At 47.6% G+C, this 21,300-nt stretch overlaps 1 protein-coding gene and 1 long non-coding RNA gene across 4 annotated transcripts in view; one reads left to right on the top strand and one right to left on the bottom strand.

The window, feature by feature from the left end:
- Positions 1-705: 705 nt before the first annotated feature.
- Positions 706-21,300, top strand: part of LOC122234159 — a 21,856-nt gene continuing 1,261 nt past the window's right edge. The window contains exons 1-2 of the long non-coding RNA XR_006211931.1: positions 706-923; positions 1,034-1,132. This is a non-coding gene — a long non-coding RNA (uncharacterized LOC122234159). The remainder of the gene's footprint in view (positions 924-1,033; positions 1,133-21,300) is intronic.
- The window catches only part of ZFP1 (ZFP1 zinc finger protein), a 20,459-nt gene continuing 17,488 nt past the window's right edge, over positions 18,330-21,300 (bottom strand). For all 3 annotated transcript variants that reach the window (XM_042969598.1, XM_015538009.2, XM_042969597.1), the window contains exon 4: positions 18,330-20,985. In XM_042969598.1, coding sequence (XP_042825532.1) covers positions 19,910-20,985 — 1,076 coding nt within the window. In that variant the 3' untranslated portion in view covers positions 18,330-19,909. The remainder of the gene's footprint in view (positions 20,986-21,300) is intronic.

Below are 21,300 nucleotides of genomic sequence, written 5' to 3'. Positions count from 1 at the left end.
TTTTATATTTTATTTTATATTTCATTTAATTTCATTTTATTTTACAGGGGATTGAGAGGCAAAGGGAGAGAGATAGAGAGAGAGGGAGAGAATCTTAAGCAGGCTCCATGCTTAGTGCAGAGCCCAACATGGGGCTTGATCTCACAACCCTGGGATCATGACCTGAGCCTAAATCAGGAGTCAGATATGCAACCGACTGAGCCACCCAGGTGCCCCTAATGGTACATTTTACATTCTTTTTCTCATACTAAGTCTTTGAAGTCCAGTGTGTAACTTGCAACTTCCAGCACATGTCACGTAAGATGCTAAATTTTCATCAGGGATCCTTGGTCTGCCTTTAAGTTTCATAAAAATTACAGCTGAACCGGTTTGATTTATAAATCAAAGTTTGATTTATATCCAAGTTGTTCCAAATACGAATTTTTGCAATTAGTTAAGTACAGTTAATCAAGAAGTTCCACTGTTTATCTGGGAGTCTGTCCCACTTTGCTAAGAGACCCTCTGTAGGACAGCTGCCCCCTCTTCTTGTTCTGAGCTGAACCGTGTTTGACACAACGCATGCTTCCCACTTTCTCTCTGTCCACCGGTGAACTTGCTTCTTCCTACCTACCTGAAACATCTGAATGGATCCGACGAGAATGTTCGCCCTTCAGAACTGCAGGATGTCACAGTCACCCATGTCACTACTCACCGTGAGTCACTACTCACGGGTCACCCATCAGCCGGCGTCTGTACCCACAGCCTAGTGGATCCTGGGGCGGTTTACAGCCCAGCCGCTGGCAACCTCAGCTGTCAGTCCTCTCTGGGAATTTCCTCAGCTGAAGAGAATGATTGAGAAGAAGGCCTCGCCTCCTTTCTGGGCAGCCACAGCCCTGATTGGTCAGGGGGTTTGTAAACGCCCAATCTCTTCACCTAAAATGGGGGTAAGGAGGGAAGCGCCCTTTCGCTCTCCGCCTGACTCTGCGGCAGGTCCTTCCTGAACCAGGTAGGGAGGTCCCTCTGATAAACTTTTCTCCCGCTGGTCTCCATCTAGGGTGGGCCCCAGGAAGCAGATGCCAGGATGGGGTTCTGGAGCTGGACCTAGGGCTGCTGGCTGGCAGCCGGGACTCCTGGCCTGTGTCCCTGGCACAAGGTAACAAGCTGTTAAAGTGCCCACCACCGATGAACGGGGCAGTGTTCTGGTGGACGAGAGCTCACCAGTGGGTTCCATGTATCAGGAGTTTGATAAACATGGAGGGAGGGAGAAACCATCAGGGCAGTGAAATGGCGTGGCTGTTGCTAAGCACGGTTAAGGTTTGGGGAAAGAGAAACGAAAAGGCTGAGACTGATTCACCGGCAATTCAAAGCTCCCCGGGAGAGCCAGCGTTGCCCTGTTGGGAGCACGGGAAGAGGTGCTCCCTGCCTGTGTTCTCACAGCAGAGAAAGCTGAGGACTGGGTCCGGGACTGCGTCATGGAGCAGAGGCTTCCGAGGCTGACCTAGGCGAACGCAGCGCGGCCACGAGGTCAGGGTCCTGCAGGACAGCAGGCACCCCCAGCGTCGGCCCCACCTCCCCTTCTGGCCGCGATGCTGCGCCAGGCCTGCTAAGAGATGAAGGACGCTGTGCCCCAAGGGCCCTTTGGGCCCGTGTGAGCAAGATGGCGCCTGGACGCCAGGAGTGCTGGGTCGAGAGGACCAGAACCTCACACCAGCACGGGGAGAGATTTTGTCGATTTGGGAGCATTGTTCCAGGTCAAAGGTGCAAGCCCCTGGCCAGGCCCCCAGCGAACGGTGCCCACATGCTGCCAGAATGGCTCCCGGGAGCACGGAAGGCAACCCTGGGCCACCGTCAATGAGGAGGAAATGCCAGAGTTGTCGTGGCGGGGGAGGGTTGTGAGGGGCAGAAGTAGACGTAATAGATAGAGGGAGTGTGCTGCATAGGGCAGAACTCCCAGGGGATGACCGGTCCACGGGAAGCCTCGGGAGACATGCCCACCTCCTGAAGCAGTAGAGAATGTGCTGGAGAGCGGCCCCAGCGGGGCTCAGAAGTTCACTTGGGCTCCCCGTGCCAGGCCAGGATGGGGGTAGGAGGCACTACTACAGAACCGAGCTGCCGATGGCCGCGTGTTGGGACCCCGACGGCCTGGGCCAGGTGGACGCGGTTACTCTAACGAGTGGCCTCCAGGGTCCTGCCCTGCCAAGATAGGGAGACAGTTTCTTCAGGCCGGCGGCCCTGGGACAGAACAGAGGGACCGTTACCAGGAGCATCGCTCGGTCTGTACAATGAAAAGAAATCAAGGGTGATGAGGGGCACTTGGGTGGCTCATTCAGTTAAGCATCTGACTTCGGCTCAGGTCATGATCTCACGGTTTGGGAGTTCGAGCCCCCTGTCAGGCTCTCTGCTGACCGCTCAGAGCCTGGAGCCTGCTTTGGATTCTTTGTGTGTGTGTCTCTCTCTCTCTGGCCCTCCCCTGCTTGTGCTCTGTCTCTGTCTCTCTCTCAAAAAGAAATAAATGTTAAGAAATCGAGGACGATGACCATCAGGCCAAGTTGCTCCCACAGTCTGGCGCTCTGGGCACCTCAGATTTGTAGCCTCAGCCAGACTTAGATGTACCCACTCCCCCGCCCCTTCTCAGTCCTCCCTCCCCCTGGGCACCTAGGATGCCCTGCTGTTAGGGCACTTGTACTCCGCTGGACTGTCGCGTCACTGTCTCCAACTAAACTGTGGGCTCACATGGCAGGAGTCGTTCCTCTGTGGGCCGGGCTTCTCCTCCCGGGGAGCTCAACCCAGCAGCAGGCAGGTCCCTCCAGTGGGAAGTGATACAAAGGCCTGGCATTTCAAGGTTCACTCTTTATTGGTGGGTTGAAAACACAACTGCAGGGGGTGCGCCTGGGTGGCTCGTTTGGTTGAGTGACTCTTGACTCGGGCTCAGGTCGTGATCCCAGGGTTCTGGGATCCAGCACCAGGTTGGGCTCTGTGCCAGATGGAGCCTGCTTAAGATTCTCGATCTTGGGGTGCCTGGGTGGCCCAGTCAGTTAAGCATTGGACTCTTGGTTTCGGCTCAGGTCATGATCTCACAGTTGATGAGTTCAAGGTGCCACGACGAGCTCTGCCCTGAGAGTACAGAGCCTGCTGGGGATTCTCTCCCTCCCTCCTTCTCTCTCTGCCCTTCCCCTAGGCTGTCTCAAGAAAAAGGAAAAAATAAAAATTAAATTAAAAAAGATTCTCTCTCTCCCTCTACTCGTCTCCTTGCTTACCCTCTCTAAAATAAAAAAAATAATAATTAGAATAAATTAAAAATAAATAAAATAACTGCGCGAATGAAAGCCCAGGAAGGGAAAAAGAGGTCGAAGTGTCCATTATCCAAGTCAACCAGAACTCTCTAAAACAAAGGAAACCAGAGGTGGGAGGGGTGAGGGGCAGGTGGGGCCCGTATCTACAGACTGGCGGTGTGTGTTTTGGAGATAGCCGTCTCTCACGTGGATGCCTTGCCGTCGGAAGCTCGAGCCAATCTAGTCCGTGGCCACTGTCCCAGACCTAGAGTCCAGCCATGAAAATAGGTCGGTGAGCTCAGGATCCCCAGGAGTCTCTTCAAAGATTTAGGTAATGTTGTGGAATTTCTTAACATCTGGGGCCATCAGCAAGGTCTCTGACACACAAATTTGGCCAGTAGCTTGTAGCAACATTTGATGTACAGAAATTGGGGGGCAAGTGTCATTTAGACATTTCTTGCGGGGGCCATTGCCTAAAAAGAGGTCGGTCCCTTTGCTTCCCAGCCTCGGTGAACTGCTATATGCTAGCAAAAGCCCAGGAGTCTGTGAAGGTGTGGGCCTGCGGAAGGCCCCCTCTTGCTGGCTCCTCAAGGGCAAGGCCACAGCCACAGGTTCTGCCAGGGGGCTGGGTCAGAGCCCCCTCCTCGGCCAGCAAGGCACCTGAGGCCGGCGTGCCGTGGCTCCCAGCCAGCTGCTCGAATGCAAGGGTGGGGTGCCATCGGTGAAGAATGCACTCCCTGTCCATGCAGGCCTTTGGGTCCCCAGGTACCCGGAGGAGGAGGAGGAAGCAGGGTGTTGCCAGCACTTCCTCAAGGCTCTCGGGCAAGGGCAAGGGAACAGCCTTTGATGGTGGCCTTAGTCCTCTCCTGAGGTCCCGTTTCCCCGAGGAGGCATCAGGGGCTCTGCCATGTTCTCTAGGCACGTCTCTACCTCGGGCAGTCCAGGCGCTTGTTTGCAGAGTCCTTCTGGGTGGGGGCTGGGTAGGCCCTTGGTTTCTAAAAGAGCTCAGTAGGATTCCAGAAGCAGGCGCTCAAGGGGCATTTATTGGGCTGCCCCTGGGGGAAGGCGCTTAGGCCAAAACCCTGCGTGAAGCCAGGTAGGCCATGTTTGCTCCAGAGACTCCAGGAGGCATGGTCAGGCGTGGCCCAGGACTTGAGTCCCAACACGAAGCGGGGGGGACTACAGGGGAGGCATGCTGGCCTGCGTGCTGGTGGCTTCCCAAGGGCACTGTGGGGTCTGGCTCTGGCGGAGGGTGGCAGACACGCGTGTGGTTGTGTACGGAGGGCGTGAGGGATGAAGGATGTTTCTTCTACAACATGAAACGTCTCAATAGATTTTGTGCCTGTTTGAGTCTAGTGAGTGGTTTGATGGTGAGTAATTCATGTGTGATGGCCGGGGGAATTTACCAGCCCCCAGGGGACCAGATGATGCCAGAAATGTGGCAGATGACGCGGGGCCTTGGATCCTGTGTGGCATAAGTGGCCCGTGAAGCTGTGCAGATCTGGCCGTACCGCTTCCCCGGAGGGACCCCTCAGCAGACTGTCCTCATTGGAATGGCCCAAACCGTACCTCTTACGATAAGGTATTTACATCCTGGTGGCAGAGGTCACACATAATTGGAAGAGTGTTTAAATATCCCATTGGGAACTGCATAAAAGTAGTTCCTTCCAAAGTGAAACCAGATTGGGCCTGGGATTCCTTGGCGATGGGAACAGACAGAACATATTAGCTATGTCAGTGATGCTCCTTGGGTCCTTTCTATGTCCTTAGGATTCAGAGCCTTAATCAGGGGAACCTGAGTCGATGGTCAGGTGCCAGCATTAGTGACTGGCTTAAGTACTGGCCAAACGGGGCTGTTAAAAGGGGAGATTGTGGGCTTCATGACTCTTTTATCTTTTTTTTTTTTTTTAATTAAGCTCCATACCCAATTTGCTCTAGCAAATTCATTGAACTCACCACCCTGAACCAAGAGTTGCATGCTTTACCAACTGAGCCAGCCAGGCAGCCCTCCTGTCATCACATCTTTAAGGACAGGGCCTTGGCTTTCATTGCTTGTGTAATTCCGTATTCGGGAATGTTTTCTGTCCTCGCCTGGTGAGGAAGAGTCCATGGCATCTATTTGGTGAGTCTCACAAAGAAGGTCAAGAGCTTGGGCTTGGTCCGTGTGCCATGAAGGTGTCAATTTATCCATGTCTGGAAAGGAGGAGACAGGGGCTGTTTGAGGCCAATGGTCCTAATAGTTACATCTGATTGGGTTTGTGCACCTTTGATTGTTTTCCTGGCAATGCCTTGTAGGTAGGACTTCCCTTTGGGGGAATTTAGAGGGATTTCCTGGAATGGCATCGACTTGGACCCTGGTGCCTAATAGGGCCAAAACGAACCGTGCATTTTTATTGTCTCTGTGGAGCACTAGAGTGGTATAGGGGCGATGATCTCTGGGAGGTGGGACAAGCCCTGGGGAGCTGCCTATTTCCTAGGAAATCCTAGGGTAGGTGCTTAAGTGACTGGCAGTCCTGGAGGTTAGGCAAAGGGGCAGGGGCATGGTGGGGACAGGCTCAAGGTCACAGGGGAGCTGTGTGTAAGAGGGTGGGCAGCAGATGGGGACCTTAGCCGAGAGAATGCTAGTTTTAGGACCTGGTGCTGAGAGAACAGCTGTCCAGAGAGCGAGCCGCCAGGAACCCCGAGTTTCCAAAACTCCCAAGAAAGGTTTACCTTTGTGTTATCATAATGGGCAAAGTTAGACCAGGGATTACTGGGGAAGGAGCCGGAAACCTTTTCTGTTGAAGGAAATTTGTCAGAGGGGAGACCCTTCCAGTGTAGCAGGAGTGGAGGGGCTTGAGTTGAAGTATCTGGGCGTCTGGGCGCGGGTTGGGGGGATCTCCTGCATGTCTAGTAACCACGTTAGTGCCTTCTAGTGCTTCGTGGGTGATTTTGGCAGTCCCAGTAAAACGTAGTAGTAATACCCTGTAATGAAGGGGAGGCCCTCCAAAAAAAAAATCCTGACTATGGGTCAGGCGAGCCTCTTCAGGGTTGGAAATGAAAAAGGGGTCATTTGGGTCACTGTGGTCATGTGAGTGATAAACCCGTTGTGATACTGTGACTTATAATTAATGCGTAGCTGGTCTTTGTCCCTGTTGCTGGCACAGCCCTTGAAACCTTTGGAATGTCCTAAGTGGTGAGAGCTCTAGGGGTGTCTTCTGGTAGGTTAATAAGGTGACTTGTGGAACTCATTGAAGGATTTTTATTTTATTTTTACTTTATTTTTTTCCACTTTTATTATTTTTATTTTTTTAATTTATTTTTTTAATTTTATTTTTAAAATCTATATCCAAATTAGTTAATATATAGTGCCACAATGATTTCAGGAGGAGATTCCTTAGTGCCCCTTACCCATTTAGCCCATCCCCCCTCCCACCACCCCTCCTGTAACCCTCAGTTCTCCATATTTATGAATCTCTTCTGTTTTGTCCCCCTCCCTGTTTTTATATTATTTTTGCTTCCCTTCCCTTATGTTCATCTGTTCTGTGTCTTAAAGTCCTCATATGAATGAAGTCATATGATATTTGTCTTTCTCTGACTAATTTCGCTTAGCATAATATCCTCTAGTTCCATCCATGTACTTGCAAATGGCAAGATTTCATTCTTTTTGATTCCTGAGTATTACTCCATTATATATATACCACATCTTTATCCATTCATCCAGAGATGGACATTTGGGCTCTTTGCGTACTTTGGCTGTTGTCGACAGTGCTGCTGTAAACATTGGTGTGCATGTGTCCCTTCGGAACAGCATACCTGTATCCCTTGGATAAATACCTACTAGTGCAATGGCTGGGTCGTAGGGTAGTTTTATTTTTAATTTTTTGAGGAACCTCCATACCGTTTTCCAGAGTGGCTGCACCAGCTTGCATTTGCACCAGCAATGCAAAAGAGATCCTCTTTGTCTGCATCCTCGCCAACATCTGTGGTTGCCTGAGTTGTTCACGTTAGCCATTCTGACAGGTGTGAGGTGGTATCTCGTGGTGGTTTTGATGTGTATTTCCCTGATAATGAGTCACGTTGAGCATTTTTTCATGTGTTGGTTGGCCATCTGGATGTCTTCCTTGTAGAAGTGTCTATTCATGTCTTTTGCACATTTCTTCACTGGATTATTTGTTTTTTGGGTGTTGAGTTTGATAAGTTCTTTATAGATTTTGGATACTTAACCCTTTATCTGATATTTGCAAATATCTTCTCCCATTCCATCAGTTGCCTTTTAGTTTTGCTTATTCCCTGTGCTGTGCAGAAGCTTTTTATCTTGATGAGGTCCCACTAGTTCATTTTTGCTTTTGTTTCCTTTTACTCTGGGACGTGTTGAGTAAGAAGTTGCTGCGGGCAAGATCAAAGAGGTTTTTGCCTGCTTTCTCCTCAAGGATTTTGATGGCTCACATTGAGGTCTTTCATCCATTTTGAGTTTATTTTTGTGTATGGTGTAAGAAAGTCGTCCACGTTCATTCTTCTAGATGTCCCTCTCCAGTTTTCCCATCACCACTTGCTGAAGAGACTGTCTTTATTCCATTGGATATTCTTTCCTGTTTTGTCAAAGATTCATTGGCCATACGCCTGTGGGTCCATTTCTGGGTTCTCTATTCTGTTCCATTGTTCTTTGTGTCTGTTTTTGTGCCATGAAGGATTTTTAAAGATGGGGCTGGGTTACCAGTGGAGCCAACCAGGTGATTAGATGGTTGGAACTTTCTGTCATACCCCCTGACCTCTGGGGAGGGGAGAGGAGCTGGAGCTGGAGTTCAATCACCAGCGGGCAATGATTTAATCAATCATGCCTATGGAATGAAGCCTCCATAAAAACCCAGAAGAACAAGGCTTGGAGAGCTTCCCAGTTGGTGAACATGTTAAGATTCAGGAAGAACGGGGCCCCCCCGAGAGCATGGATTCTTTGCGGCCCTTGCCCTCTGCATTTCTTCCTTCTGGCTCTTCCTCAGTCACACCTTTTTATAATAAAATGGTACCCTGGTGAGTAAATGGGTTCCTTGAATTCTGTGAGCTTCTCTAGCAAATCCACTGAACACAAGGAAGAGGTCTGATTGATGGCCATTCGGTCAGAAACACAGATAAGATCCTGAGCTTGAGGCTGGTATCCGAAATGGGGGTGGGGTGAATATGCAGTCTTTGGGACCAAACCCTTCAACTATGGACCTGCTGGTTTCCAACATCAGGAATTCTCTGGGTGAAATCTGAAACTGGCCTCCATACACAGAGGGAAGGAGAGACTGAAAAATGAGGCTGACCCCTGCAGACTCGTAGGTGGCAGGCTTCACAAGCAAGGGAACTTAAATGAAGGCTTGTCTTGGGCAAAGAGATCTCCACACCCGCCCACCAGAATCTTAAAATTCTATATAGAGGCTTGAGTGGGGTTCAGTCATGTATACTGTCTAGACGGCCTCAAAATCCATTAACCCCTCAAGGCTGCACCCTTCAAGTGGCTCCTAGTAGAGTAACGGGGAATAGGCATCCAAGGGCAGGGGAGGGTAAGGAACTTCTGCCTGTAGGGGTCTAGCTTGTGGGTCAGTAGGTGGTCATGTCTTCTCGGTCTCCTGCAATAGGAATCTGATGCCATCTCCAGGCAGAGAGTGTCAGAATTGGGCTGAACTGAGATGCCACACCCGATCCAGATGCACAAGAGGTGATTGTTGAGGGAACAGCAGCTTGGTGGACTGGATGAGACCCCTTGTAAAGTGTGTTTATCCTGAGAAGGGGGACTGCTCACTCCCCTCATAAATACCCCATGGACACCCCAGAGGAAGCTGCTCATGTGCTTTGTATGCAAGGCCTGTGGGACTGGCTTTACGATAACCAGGATGTTCAGCCACTGAATGTGCCCGTTACCCAGATTAGAGTAAATGCTGCGATTAAGGGGGCTGCTTTTGCGCATGTAACTTTGCTATTACAAAACTAAACAACAGGAAGGCCTGCATGGCTCAGTCGGTTGAGTGTCCAACTCTTTGATTTTTGGCTCAGATCATGATCTCACAGTTCATGAGTTCGCTTCAAGCCGCACGTCCGGCTCTGCTGGAGGCCCAGAGCCTGCTTGGGATTCTCTTTCTCCCTCTCTCTCTCTGCCCCTTCCTTGCTTGCTTGCTCTTTCTCTCAAAATAAATAAACTTAAAAAATTAAAAAAACTGAACAGCAGTTCAAGAAGCTTTGTTGAACTTTTTGGGGTAGGGTGGGGACAAGAGTCTTTGCTGGGACTCCTTTTTTTCTTTGTTTTTTTTTTTAAGTTTATTTATTTTGAGGGAGAGAGAGCACAAGCAGGGGAGGGGCAGAGAGAGAGGGAGAGAGAATTCCAAGCAGGCTCTGAGCTGTCAGGGCAGAGCCTCAAGAGGAGCTTGATCCCATGAACCACAAGATCACATCCTGAGCCGAGATCAAGAGTCGAACACTCCAACAACAGCTATCCAGGCGCCCCTCTGGGACTCCTTAATGCAGGAGCCCATGCACTGTGATTCCAAAACCTGTTGGTGAGGTCTTAATGACGGCTGAGTTTAGATGGGGAGGCTACAGAGATGCAGTGTTAGATGGAATTGAGGTGAAAGTTTGGGTGAAAACTTGGATTTTTTAAAAATGTTTATTTTAGAGAGAGAGAGAGAGAAAGCAAGAGAACATGCACATAGGGTAGTGGCAGAGAGAGAGAGAGAGAGAGAGAGGGAAAGAGAGAATCCCAAGCAGGCTTGGCACCATCAGCACAGCCGGATGCGGGGCTCAAACTCAGAAACCATGAGATCATGACCTGAGCCAAAATCAAGAGCTGGATGCTCAACCCGCTGAGCCACCCAGGTGCTCAGGAAAGTTGGATTGTTTTTTTTCAACTATATGCCAAGCTGTTGGCATCCTGTTTACCTGAATGTATTGGGTTGGATATTATGTTTACCTTGGGGACTGCTTCTCCTGGCTTATACTGTAAGGCAGAGGCCTGTGAGCCCACCTGCAGGCCAGCGTTAACTGGAGATACCCAACAGAAAGCACTAGAACTGCCTGAGGCCCACACAGGTGGTTAACTGAACACAGTATAGAATACCAGGTAGACAGGACAAGACTACCACTTTGGTTAATGACACGCTGGACTGCTGGTAGCAACGAAATCTCAGCACCGTAGACGCGTGGCCTGTGGAAGCCACGATGGCTCATGGGGACAGACGGTAAACCACGGACGGGTGGATAAAGTTGTGCTGCTCGTAGCCTCAGCAGCTCCGATGTGGCTCCAGCCATATGGGAAACAAACGGGCTGAAGGAGTCTGCTCCTCCGTGGTTGATCTCGGAAATGCTTTCTTCTCTTCATCTCGGAAAGGAGCCCACTGCAGTCTGCTTTCACGTGGGAAGGACCCCAGTGTACGTTTATGGTGCTGCCATGGTTTATTCTGAACTCACCGGCTACTGTGATAATGTGGTCAGAAGGGATTTGAACTTGATGTGGTTCTCAAGTGTAATAATATGCTACATTAATGACATGAAAGATTGGAGAGACGAGGACCAGGCTGGAACTGATTTGAATGTGCTAGTGATGCACGTGACCATTAGGCCCGGATAATAAATCCAGCAAAGGTCTAAGGGCCCTACTCAAGCGGTGAAATTCTCAGAAATAACCTGGACAGGAACCACCTGGGATATCACACAAATGACTAGAAATTAATTGTCACTACCCGTCCCTAAGACCAAACAAGAAGGTAGTGTTTGGTTGGTGTATTTGGATTTTGGAGAATGCATGTGCCACATCTGAGAGTTTTGCTGACTCCCATTTCTACGACCACCCAAAGCTGTATTTTTGAGTGGGGACCTGAACAAAAGGAGGCCATGTATGAATTACAAAACGTGGTAGGGCAGCTCTCAGTGCCTTTGGAGCCTTGTGACCCCCCACTCACTGGTGACTGTGGGATGTCTGCCACCTGTACTCACACAGACTGGGGCTTGTGGCAAAAGCTCGTGTGCACCTCTGTAGAGAGCAAGATGGAGTCACTCATGTCAAGCAGTGATGTGAGCAGCCCTAGGATATTGTAGCTAAGACCAGGTGTCATCAGAACCAGCACAGACAGGCAGGACTAAGGACTGATGATCCGTAAGGCTACAAGAACCTAAAAGAGCCAGGAGCTGATGATAACTAGAACCAGGAAAGACTTGAAAAGGCCCAAGACTGACGAAACTCCTTGAAAAAGGGAAAACCGCAGCCAGCTGTCAGACTCGCCAGACGCTGACCACTTCATGTCTGAGTGGATTAGCAAGGCAACTGCCACAAAGACTCTGCCCGAATGATCTCTGAACGTAAGAGAGCTGCTCTGCAGTGAACAGAACACGCAGTAAGGGTTGAGAGCTGACCCAGACCAGACCATTCTACAAGGTCACAAACAGACTTCACGTTAACTTCTTACCCCTTGTCATATCTTTGTTGTGTGACTTTGTATTATTGTACTTGGCTTTTGTGGCACACATGAAGCCAAGTGAGATGCGTAGCGAGACGTCATTGAATTTGGAATCTTGAAACTGCTTTACAATTACATTAACCTTGCTTTATGATTGAATGAATCATAAATGAATCATTTGTGAATGAATCACGATTGAATGAATCGGACATTGTGGAAAGACACAGCTTGTGTTGGTGCTTTTACAGAGTGCTCACGACAGCCTCCCAGCTGTTGGGATTTTGGACCAGAAAATTCCCAGATACCACATCTTGCTGGCCAGTCCACACCATTTGAGGGACACACCTGCTACTGGGCACTAATGAGACCGCCTTGATGATGGAAGGACATAAAATAATCATGAAACCTGAGATACTCGTAATGTCTTGGGTGATGTCACAGAGACACTCTAATAAGGAAGGCTGTGCCCAGAAGAGTTCCAGAATAACGTGGAAATGGTTCATATAGGGGTATGCTGCCAGGGAACACAGGGAGCCTCCTTTCCTCTAGGACTGCCTTTGGAGCCACCTGAGGAGCCACCGGAACCAACTGTCATGTGGATGGTGTCCTAGGAATGGCTCTTGTCTGGAAAACAAAGGGTTGTTTGGTTTATGGGTGGCAGTTTCAAGATGAACGGACAACATCCTGTTTGGAAATCTGTAATCTAGGCCAGCACAGTGGCCAAATAGAACATCTCTTCCAAAGGGGGAAAAGTTTGGGTTCAAATGGAGAGAAGGAAAAATAGTAGCTACGGGTAAAGGATTGAATAAATGGGTTATGTAATGAGGGAAATCCCATGCTACACGAACATCTCGAAAGAGGCTCAGAGCAAGAGGTGATATGGTCTCTTAGCTGGACTGTACCAGATGCATGAAAGGGTGAAGCCATGTGTTGTTGAGACGACAACTGCTTTGGGAACCTGGCAAGATTGAATGATGGCTTGCAAATCTGAGTGGCATCACCATAGGAGACCTTTTTACAGGAGATGATTGACTGGATAGTTATCAATGGCTGAATGGCATCCTAGTAAGATGCCAGTAACTTTTAAGATTGTTTTGCTATAAGGGACCCATGTTTGAGAATGGGGTGGTGGTGGTCTGTGATGTTGTGATTTATAATAGATGTATATTTGGTCTTTGTCCCCATTTCTGGCACAGAGCTGCTAAAACCTTGGAATTTCCTAAGTGATAAGAGGGATAATACAAAGGTGTCTTTTGTTACGTTAATGAGATGACTTTTGGAACTACCTAAGGATGGGGGCTGGTTGCCATTGGAGCCAACCAGGGGACTAGCGGGTTGGAACCTTCAGTCCCACACACTGACCTTTGGGGAGGGGAGAGAGGCTGGAGATTGAATTGAGTCACCAATTGTCAATTCGTTAATCAACTGTGCCAATAGAATGAAGCTTCATAAAACCCCAAAAGGGGTTTAGGACTGAACCCTTAACCTGTGGAATCTGATGGGATGTCTAAGTGGATAGCATCAGAATTAAGCTGAATTTTAGGGCGCCCACCTGGTGTCTGAGAATCACTTGTTGGTGATTCCCACTGCCTTTCCCACACACGCGGTGTGATCAGGTCCAAAACCTTCCCACCCGTGGAGCATGCCGACTCTGTACACCGGGAGATGGGCTTCATTAATGTTTCCCAATCACTGTGGGCCTTACCTGTCCTCACTGTGGTAGAGTGATGGAAGGTGGGCACAGCCCCGTGCAATAAATGGCCAAGTGAGGAGAGGGAAGGCCCTGGTAGGAATCGGAGGCTCTCGAGGCCTTCGCCTTCCCTTCTCCCTCTTCATCACCGCTCCAGGTCTCAACCCTGGCAGATTTTCCTTTGGCAGCAGGGGGGCCTTGTGAGGTATGTTTCTCGATTCTGCCCCCCAGCAGGTGAACGCAGAGGGTGGGGCCTCATAATCTGTAGCATCTGGGAGGAAAGGAGCATAAAGCCCGGAATGTATTTGAGCATGTTATGGAGTGTGTGGTCTCAGGAGACACCGGCCAGTTAGTGCCTTTTAGCTGCCGAGAGCAATAATGCAGAGCCCAGCCCCCAAACCTGTGATAGCCAATCAGTCCCTTCTCTTTTTTGATGCACAAAATCTTAAAGGCTTGAATTTCAGTTAAGGTATAGTTTCCAATCTGTTTCTATTTTGTGATTTTTCTCCTGATTCCTTAATCTTGTGTTGTAACCAGAAAAACGTGTGATGATGTTCCTGCGCAGCCACTTCCCTTCCCAGGAACTCTGGGATTGGGGTCTGCCTCCATGAGTGCAATGCTCACAGGTCTTTGGGAAAAGTCCCCAGACCTGAGAGTGTTAGTACCAGAGCCTGGGCAGTGAGTGTGCCGTGGCACTGAGCAACGCCCAGGAGCCCAGGAAATGCCGAGGTTTTGCATTTACCAAGGAGCTGATAGACCCTCTCAGGGATTTTAGGAGATGCTGGCTGCAGATGTTTGGGATAGTTGTATTTGTCTGGTTTTTTTCTTTAAGCAACATCGCACCAGGGATTGGACCCATGATATCCCATTGGGTCAGTGGACACAGAACGACAGCAGCGAGTAAAGCAGTGACACACAGACCATGGTCCTCTACTGCATTTCCCTTTCGTGGTGCCACTGGTTTCGATGGCAAGGCTACTAGGACGCACAGTCCAGGCACAAGCCACGGCCAGGTGGTCACAGGCAGAGGGCTCCTGTCCTCTTTACGAGAACGTCCTTTCCTCGTGTCTTTGGTCCAAAACATGGACCACACTCCACTTGGGTGTCACAACGGTCCTGGGTTCCAATCCCCAGGCCTCTGGGCACGGAGGACCCTCACTGTACATGAATAATCAAGGCCTTTTCATCTACTGGTCCGATCTTGTTAGACAATATGGCCTTGACCCCGCTGGTCTGGGAAGATGCTGAATGACTAGGGCAGCGGTGACATTCTGGGATGGATGCTGCAGGCAGCAGTGAGAGCGGCAGTCACCAGCAGCACAGGCAGCATGGCCTCTAGCAATTAGCGTTCCTTTCCCAGATGGTTACCGCTTGGGTTAGTCAGTCGGTAAACCAGGTGCAGCTAAAGGGCATTGCTCTCCATTAAGTGCAAGGACAATTGTGCAGTCCTGCCCACTATGCCAACTGTTTTGGTCTCAGCCTGTGGATAGTGCCGCTATCAGCCGGAAATACCTGGGGGCACTCAGCTGGCCCAGTGAGCCCCCCACAGACCTCTCCCCTTTTGGAAACCGTGTTGTGGCTGAACCAGTCCTTGGGGTTCTTACAATGTATAACAGGAAACCGGGGGAAAATCCCAAGATTTATTACTTCTGGGTTCTGGAGGGTACAAGGCATGCCTGGGGCCATACAGTGAAGTTGGGAGAGAGGCATGAGTAAGCAGACCGGGGTTCGGCTTCTACTGGAGTTAAGGGTGGGGGCCTAGGGTTTTGTGAGTTCAGACTTTATTGGTGAATTTAAAACACAGGACAGGAATTAAAGTGTGCAAAGGGAAAAACAAGAAGCCAAATAGTTACCGAGGTTAAACAGATTTCTCTAAAATAAAGGAAACTTTTGCGGGATGGGGACAGGAGCAGCTTGGTTCTTTACTCGTGCTGGCAGTGTGTTCATTTGAAATAGCTATGTTGGGGGTGCCTGGGTGGCACCGTCAGCTGTACGTCTGACAACTGATTTTTGGCTCAGGTCATGGTCTCATGGTTCATGGGTCGAGCCCCACAGCAGGCTCCAGCTCGTGCTGATGGCACAGAACCTGCTTGGGATTCTCTCTCTCTGCCCCCACCTCCACCCCGTTCTGCATGTGCCCATGCGTGCACTCTCTCTCTCTCTCTCTCTCACCCACCCCCTCTCAAAATAAATAAAACAAACTTAAAAAAAATGAAACAGCTATCTTTCAAGTGGATGCTTCAGCAATGAAAAGCTTAAGTCAGGTACTGGTGTTGTAACAAAAAACAAACCAATTGTCAGGTGCTTATGCTACATTTATCTTGTTACTGGTTTTCATTTAACTTTGTTGTGGTCAGGGAACACACTGTATGCTTTCAATCCTTTTAAATGCTCTAAGAGTTGTATGGCCAGGCATATGCCTATTTTAGTAAAAGTGCTACATGCACTTGAAAAGAATGTATATTCTGTAGCTGTTGGTAAAGTGTTCCATCAAAGTCAATTAGATCAAAGTGGTTAAGTGTTACTCATATTTTCTAGGTCTTTATTGAATTTTTGTTGAATTCTGTCAGTTGCTGAGAGGTGTTAAAATCTTCAACTGTGCTTGTGATTTGTCTTTTCTTCCTTTAAATGTCACTATTTGCTTCACCCATTCTTTTTTTTAAGTTTACTTATTTTGAGAGAGTGAACACGTGAGCAGGGAAGGGGCAGAGAGAGAGAGAGAGCAAGGATCCCAAGCAGAACCCCTGCTGTCACGAGGCTTGAACCCACAAACCTCAAGATCATGACCTGAGCTCAAATCAAGAGTCCGAGGCTTAAGTGACTGAGCCACCCAGGTGCCCTGCTTTCTCCATTTTGAAGCACCGTTATTAGGCACATACATGTTTGTCTTCCTAAATCAACCCTTTATCATTATTACCCTTTATCTCTAGCAATACTGTCTTAAAGTCTACTTGATCTGATATTAACAGTTCTACCCAACCTTATGTTTAGTGGTTATATGTAATATTTTCCCCATCCTCTTTCCATCCTTGTCGTTATAGTAAAAACATGACTCTTACTGAGCATGTAGCTTGGTCTTATTTTTATTATCCATTAGACAGTATCTTTTATTAAAATGGTTGAACTTTGGGTCTACCATTTTACTTTTCGTTTTCTGTTTTCCCTTCAGGCTTCCTCTTCTTTCTTCCTTCTTCTTTGGGTTAAAAATACTTTTGGCTTTCTGTTTTATCTATTGGCATCTTAGATATACCTCTTCTCATGATTTTTTTTTTTTTTTGGTGGTTCTAGATTAAAATATGTAAACTTTTCATATTCGTAGAGTTAGTATTGTACCACTTCATGTACTTTGAGCAGATTCCTTACCTCTCTGAACTTGCTTCTTCATTTTAAATAAGAATAATAAACTTGTCTCATGGGTTAACTATTAAATGAGCTAATGCATATAAAGCAAATAGCATGTTGCCAAGAGCAGAATAAGCAAGCAATACTACTCAGCATCATCACTAATAGAAGTACTGTTATTACTACTGGTCTGGTGGCAGCTGTTGTTGCTAGTATTTTTTATTAGCACTTGACCTCCTGAGGCCACAGGGGAGCCATATTGAGCATTCTCAGCAGCTTAACCTGTTTGAGGTCAAATTTTTCCACCTGCTATTGATCACCTATTCCTCCAGATGGCCTGTTTATCAAAGAGTCTGTCGCAGCAGGGTACTCATCAACTGCCCCTTCCTCGCCTAGGCCTGGCTATCCTTTGCCCACTCTTGAGGCTGTTCCTGCACCTAGTTCAGCCAAACCAGCTGAGCACAGCTAGTCCTTACCCCACCCCTAGGCTGATCCTTATCGCAAACAAAACCCGAGTTGATTTTTCAACATTACAGCATCTGTTGTCCTGAGCAAAGTGATCTGAGGCCAGTCCCACAGGCCTCGCACTACCTTCAAACACATACTTCCCAGCGTGAGAGGACCTCCTACATCTTGGTCTCTCCCCACCTTTTTTAAAATGTTTATTTTTGAAAGAAGAGTGAGAGCGGAGGAGGGGCAGAGAAAGAGGGAGACACAGAATCCGAAGCAGGCTCCAGGCTCTCAGCTGTCAGCACAGAGCCTGACACGGGGCTTGAGCCCACGGACTTTGAGATCATGACCTGAGCTAAGTTGGACGCTTAACCGACTGAGCCACCCAGGTGTCTGTCTTTACTATTTTTGTGTGTGTGTGAACGGTTTTGTTGTGTGAACAATGAATGCCAAATACAGGTTTTCATGGAGAACACAGCCTCACACACAGCATACAGCTATGAAAGCTGGAGCTGGAGAACAGCACAGAGCTGTTTGTTATGGAGGAAGGGAACCTGCCTTGTGTTATGGCGTTAACTAATGTTAATTACTTAGCTGCATGATGACTTAGGGTATTGTTTTAGTATAAATGAGGGTTAACTTAGGGACCGAGGAATACATGAGCAATTTTCCATTGGACTTAATGGTAATTATGTTGATATAGGAGAATGCTATTCTCCAGGTCCATAAATTAATAAAAATACACACAGATATACATACATGTAAGGTTTTTAGACCTTTATTTTAAAAACATGGTGTACACACAACCTCCCCCCCCACCCCCCAATCTGATGTGGAGGCATCTGATCCTACACATTCTTTTCCATGGAACACCAGCCAGCCATGGCATATTTTTCTGCAGTTTATTCAATCATTCTCTTAGTGATGGTTGTTCACATTTTCTTTTGTCCTTATCAAAAAATACAATATACATTGATAAACATATAATCTTAAGTACTGGCACTTTATTTTTTCTTAGGGATAGATCCCCAGGAGTGAGACTCCTGGATTAAAGAGTATGTATATATTTTTTAAATGTTTACGTAGAGAGCGAGCACAAGCAGGGAAGGGGCTGAGAGACAGGGAGAATCCCAAGCAGGCTCCATGCTGTCAGGGTGGAGCCCAATGCGGGACTCGAATTCACGAACCGTGAGATCATGACCTGAGCAGAGACCTAGAGTCGATGCTTAACCAACTGAGCCACCCAGGTGCCCTGAAGGCTACACATATTCCTGATGTTCAGAGACAGAGCCGCAACTTACATTTCTAACAGCAGTGTGTGAGATGAATCTTCTTCCCTGCTTCCTTGCCAGTAGTAGACAAGATGACAATTTGAGAAAGACAAACTTACTGGACTATAGATGTTCGGCGAATCTGTTCAGAAAGTCACTCACATTCATGGGTGGTCACAGCACATCAATGATATTCAAAAACAAGGAAAAAGAAAGGCCAGTTCCCAGTGACAATTCTAGTGTGTGATTCATGACTGACAGGGAGAGGAACTTGGGAATCTGAAGTCAATAGTAAGATACTTTACCTCTGAGTTAGGCAAGAAGTTTTTTTAGGTTGTTAAACACATCTGGAGATATCACTGAAAAGTCTAACTTATAAAGTGTGTGTGAACCTTTAAAAGAAAGGCTTAACTTTTACTCAGGTTCCAAAGGGAAATGCTTCTGGCTGATGACAGTGAAACCCAGGGAGTGAAAATGCCTCCTTTAAGCAGGATGTGGCAAAAATGCATTTTTAAAGTGGGTTGTGCACGTGGACATTTGAAAAAGCACTAAGACATTTTTTTCTCTGAAGTCTCTGAAATGTAACATTTGTGAACCACATACACATCCTACTTTTTGTTAAGACAATCCATATATTAAGAGAAACAGGAGAACACAAAAAAAAAGCACAAGTAGTTTATGGGTTACACAGTATGTTAAAAGACATGCATTTGTATGTAAACACCCCACTGCAAAGGAACTGCGCACGAGGGACGTGGGCACTCTCTCCAGCTGTGGTGCCTACACTGAGTGACAGCCCACAGTGGTCTTTCACTCCCTAAATCCCCTCTTAATTATCTCTCACCTATATATTGATGTGAAGAATGCTTTTAGCAACCTCCGAAGCAAGTTACACCTTCAACATTGTCTTCTGTTTATTGAAGAGGCAGCTGAATAACGACGGTCCGACCAACTTACCTATGCCAGCAAGTAGCAGGAGAAAACATAAGCTACACGCTACTAAAACTGTGACCTAGTTCATGTGGAATGCGTACTGGGTTGTAAAGGTACTGAAAGACACGTGGTGTTTAGTATGGAAAATCTTACTCATGTCCTATCAGAGGACAAGAATTTCCAACTCCCAGTGACTATGTTAAATTTACATGTATAGATGTAAGACAAGATTTGTGTTTTGGGGCATAATCTCATACACAGCCACTCAACTCCCGGGGTGTGGCCTGCAGATCCTTTATGCTGCTGCCCAGAATAATTCACGATTTTAAAAAGGTCACTGTAACAGGACTACGCGTGTCTATTTACAACTGGATGTACGCTTTAGCTGGGCAGCGTATCTAACTTTGGGTATGAGGCTGTTCTTAGGGGATCCTGTTTTTACCTGTGTTTTGATCTGATGGATTGTGTCCCCCCCGCATTTCCATGTTCCTTCAGTACCTTTGTGCGGTCTGTCCCCCCACTGGAAGGGTTCGGGTTTTTCCACAGAACAAGCTAGCTGCAGTCTCAGGGCTTTTCCCCCATGTGAACCCTCTGGTGGACACTGAGTCGGGACTTCCTGCTGAAGGCCTTCCCACATTCAGAACACTCGTATGGTTTCTCTCCTGTATGGATTCGCAAATGTAATCTCAGGGTTGACCTCTGGCTGAATGTCTTGCCACATTCGGTACATTCATAGGGTTTCTCTCCCGTGTGAGTTCTCATGTGTATGATCAGTTGTGAGTTCTGGATAAAGGATTTTCCACATTCGCTGCACTCATAGCGTTTCTCCCCCGTGTGAATTTTCTGATGTATAATGAGGTTGGACTTCTTGAAGAAGGTTTTTGCACATTCGTTACACTCATAGGGTCGTTCTCCTGTATGAATTCTCTGGTGGGTAGTAAGTTCAAACTTCTGGGCAAATGTCTTGCCACAGTCACTGCACTCATAGGGCTTCTTCTCCATATGTGCCCTCTGGTGAACGATGAGGTTTGACTGGTGGGTGAAAGCTTTTCCGCATTCAATACATTCAAAGGGTTTCTCCCCCGTATGAATTCTTTGATGCTTAATGAGGTTTGCCTTATGGGAGAAGGTTTTCTTACACACGTTACATTCATAAGGTTTTTCTCCAGTGTGTATTCTCTTGTGACTAATGAGGAGTGACTTAAAGGAGAAAGCCTTGTCACAGTAATTACAAATAAAAGGTTGTACCAAATTTCGTATTTTCTGATGTTTAAAAATGGCTTCTTTAAAGACTTTCCCACTTTTATTATAGTCCGAGTATTCCAACCCATGATGGGTTTTCTCTTGCTTCAGATAGAGGAGTGCTTTTCCAAATCCATTACACTCATCAGCTCTCTTTCTTATATAGCTTCTATTACCATTAAGTAAGTCTGAATTAGACTTCAAGGTTTTTTCATATAAGTCGTATTTATAGGGTACTTGCCTTAAGGAAACAAAATCTGTGCTCAGATTAAATGTTTTTTCAAAGAGATTACCTCTTTCCTCAATTGGGGTTTGGTTCTTAAAAATGATAAATGGTCTCGCCTGCTCATCTGGGTTGCTGGGGTCCCGCTCCATCTGGTCGTCAGCTTTCCACACCTCTAGGAAAGAGCACACGAGACACGCTGTCAGCCCCTTCCTGCCATGTTAGAGAATGTGAAGTCTCCACCAATGTTCCATCGTAGGGCTGTCTCTGTGTGTGGGATCCGGGCTTCCAGGATTAAGAAGTCTCCGTTGCAAATTTTGCCTAGTTCTTAAGCTTGGAAAGACCAAAAAAGCCTGTGGCAAAAAAAGAATGGAAGCTGACAATGGACTCGAGTAGCACTGCCAGATTACAGAACGACCTTAAAAGGTAAAGTGAAATAAAAACACAGGGCAGCAGACAGGGCACAAATGACGCCGGCAAGCTGACAAGT

The sequence above is a fragment of the Panthera tigris genome, chromosome E2, assembly GCF_018350195.1.
Source record: "Panthera tigris isolate Pti1 chromosome E2, P.tigris_Pti1_mat1.1, whole genome shotgun sequence".
Lineage (NCBI taxonomy): Eukaryota > Metazoa > Chordata > Mammalia > Carnivora > Felidae > Panthera > Panthera tigris.
Note: the sequence above shows the minus strand (reverse complement) of the source record. Positions and strands in the feature narration are given on the sequence as shown.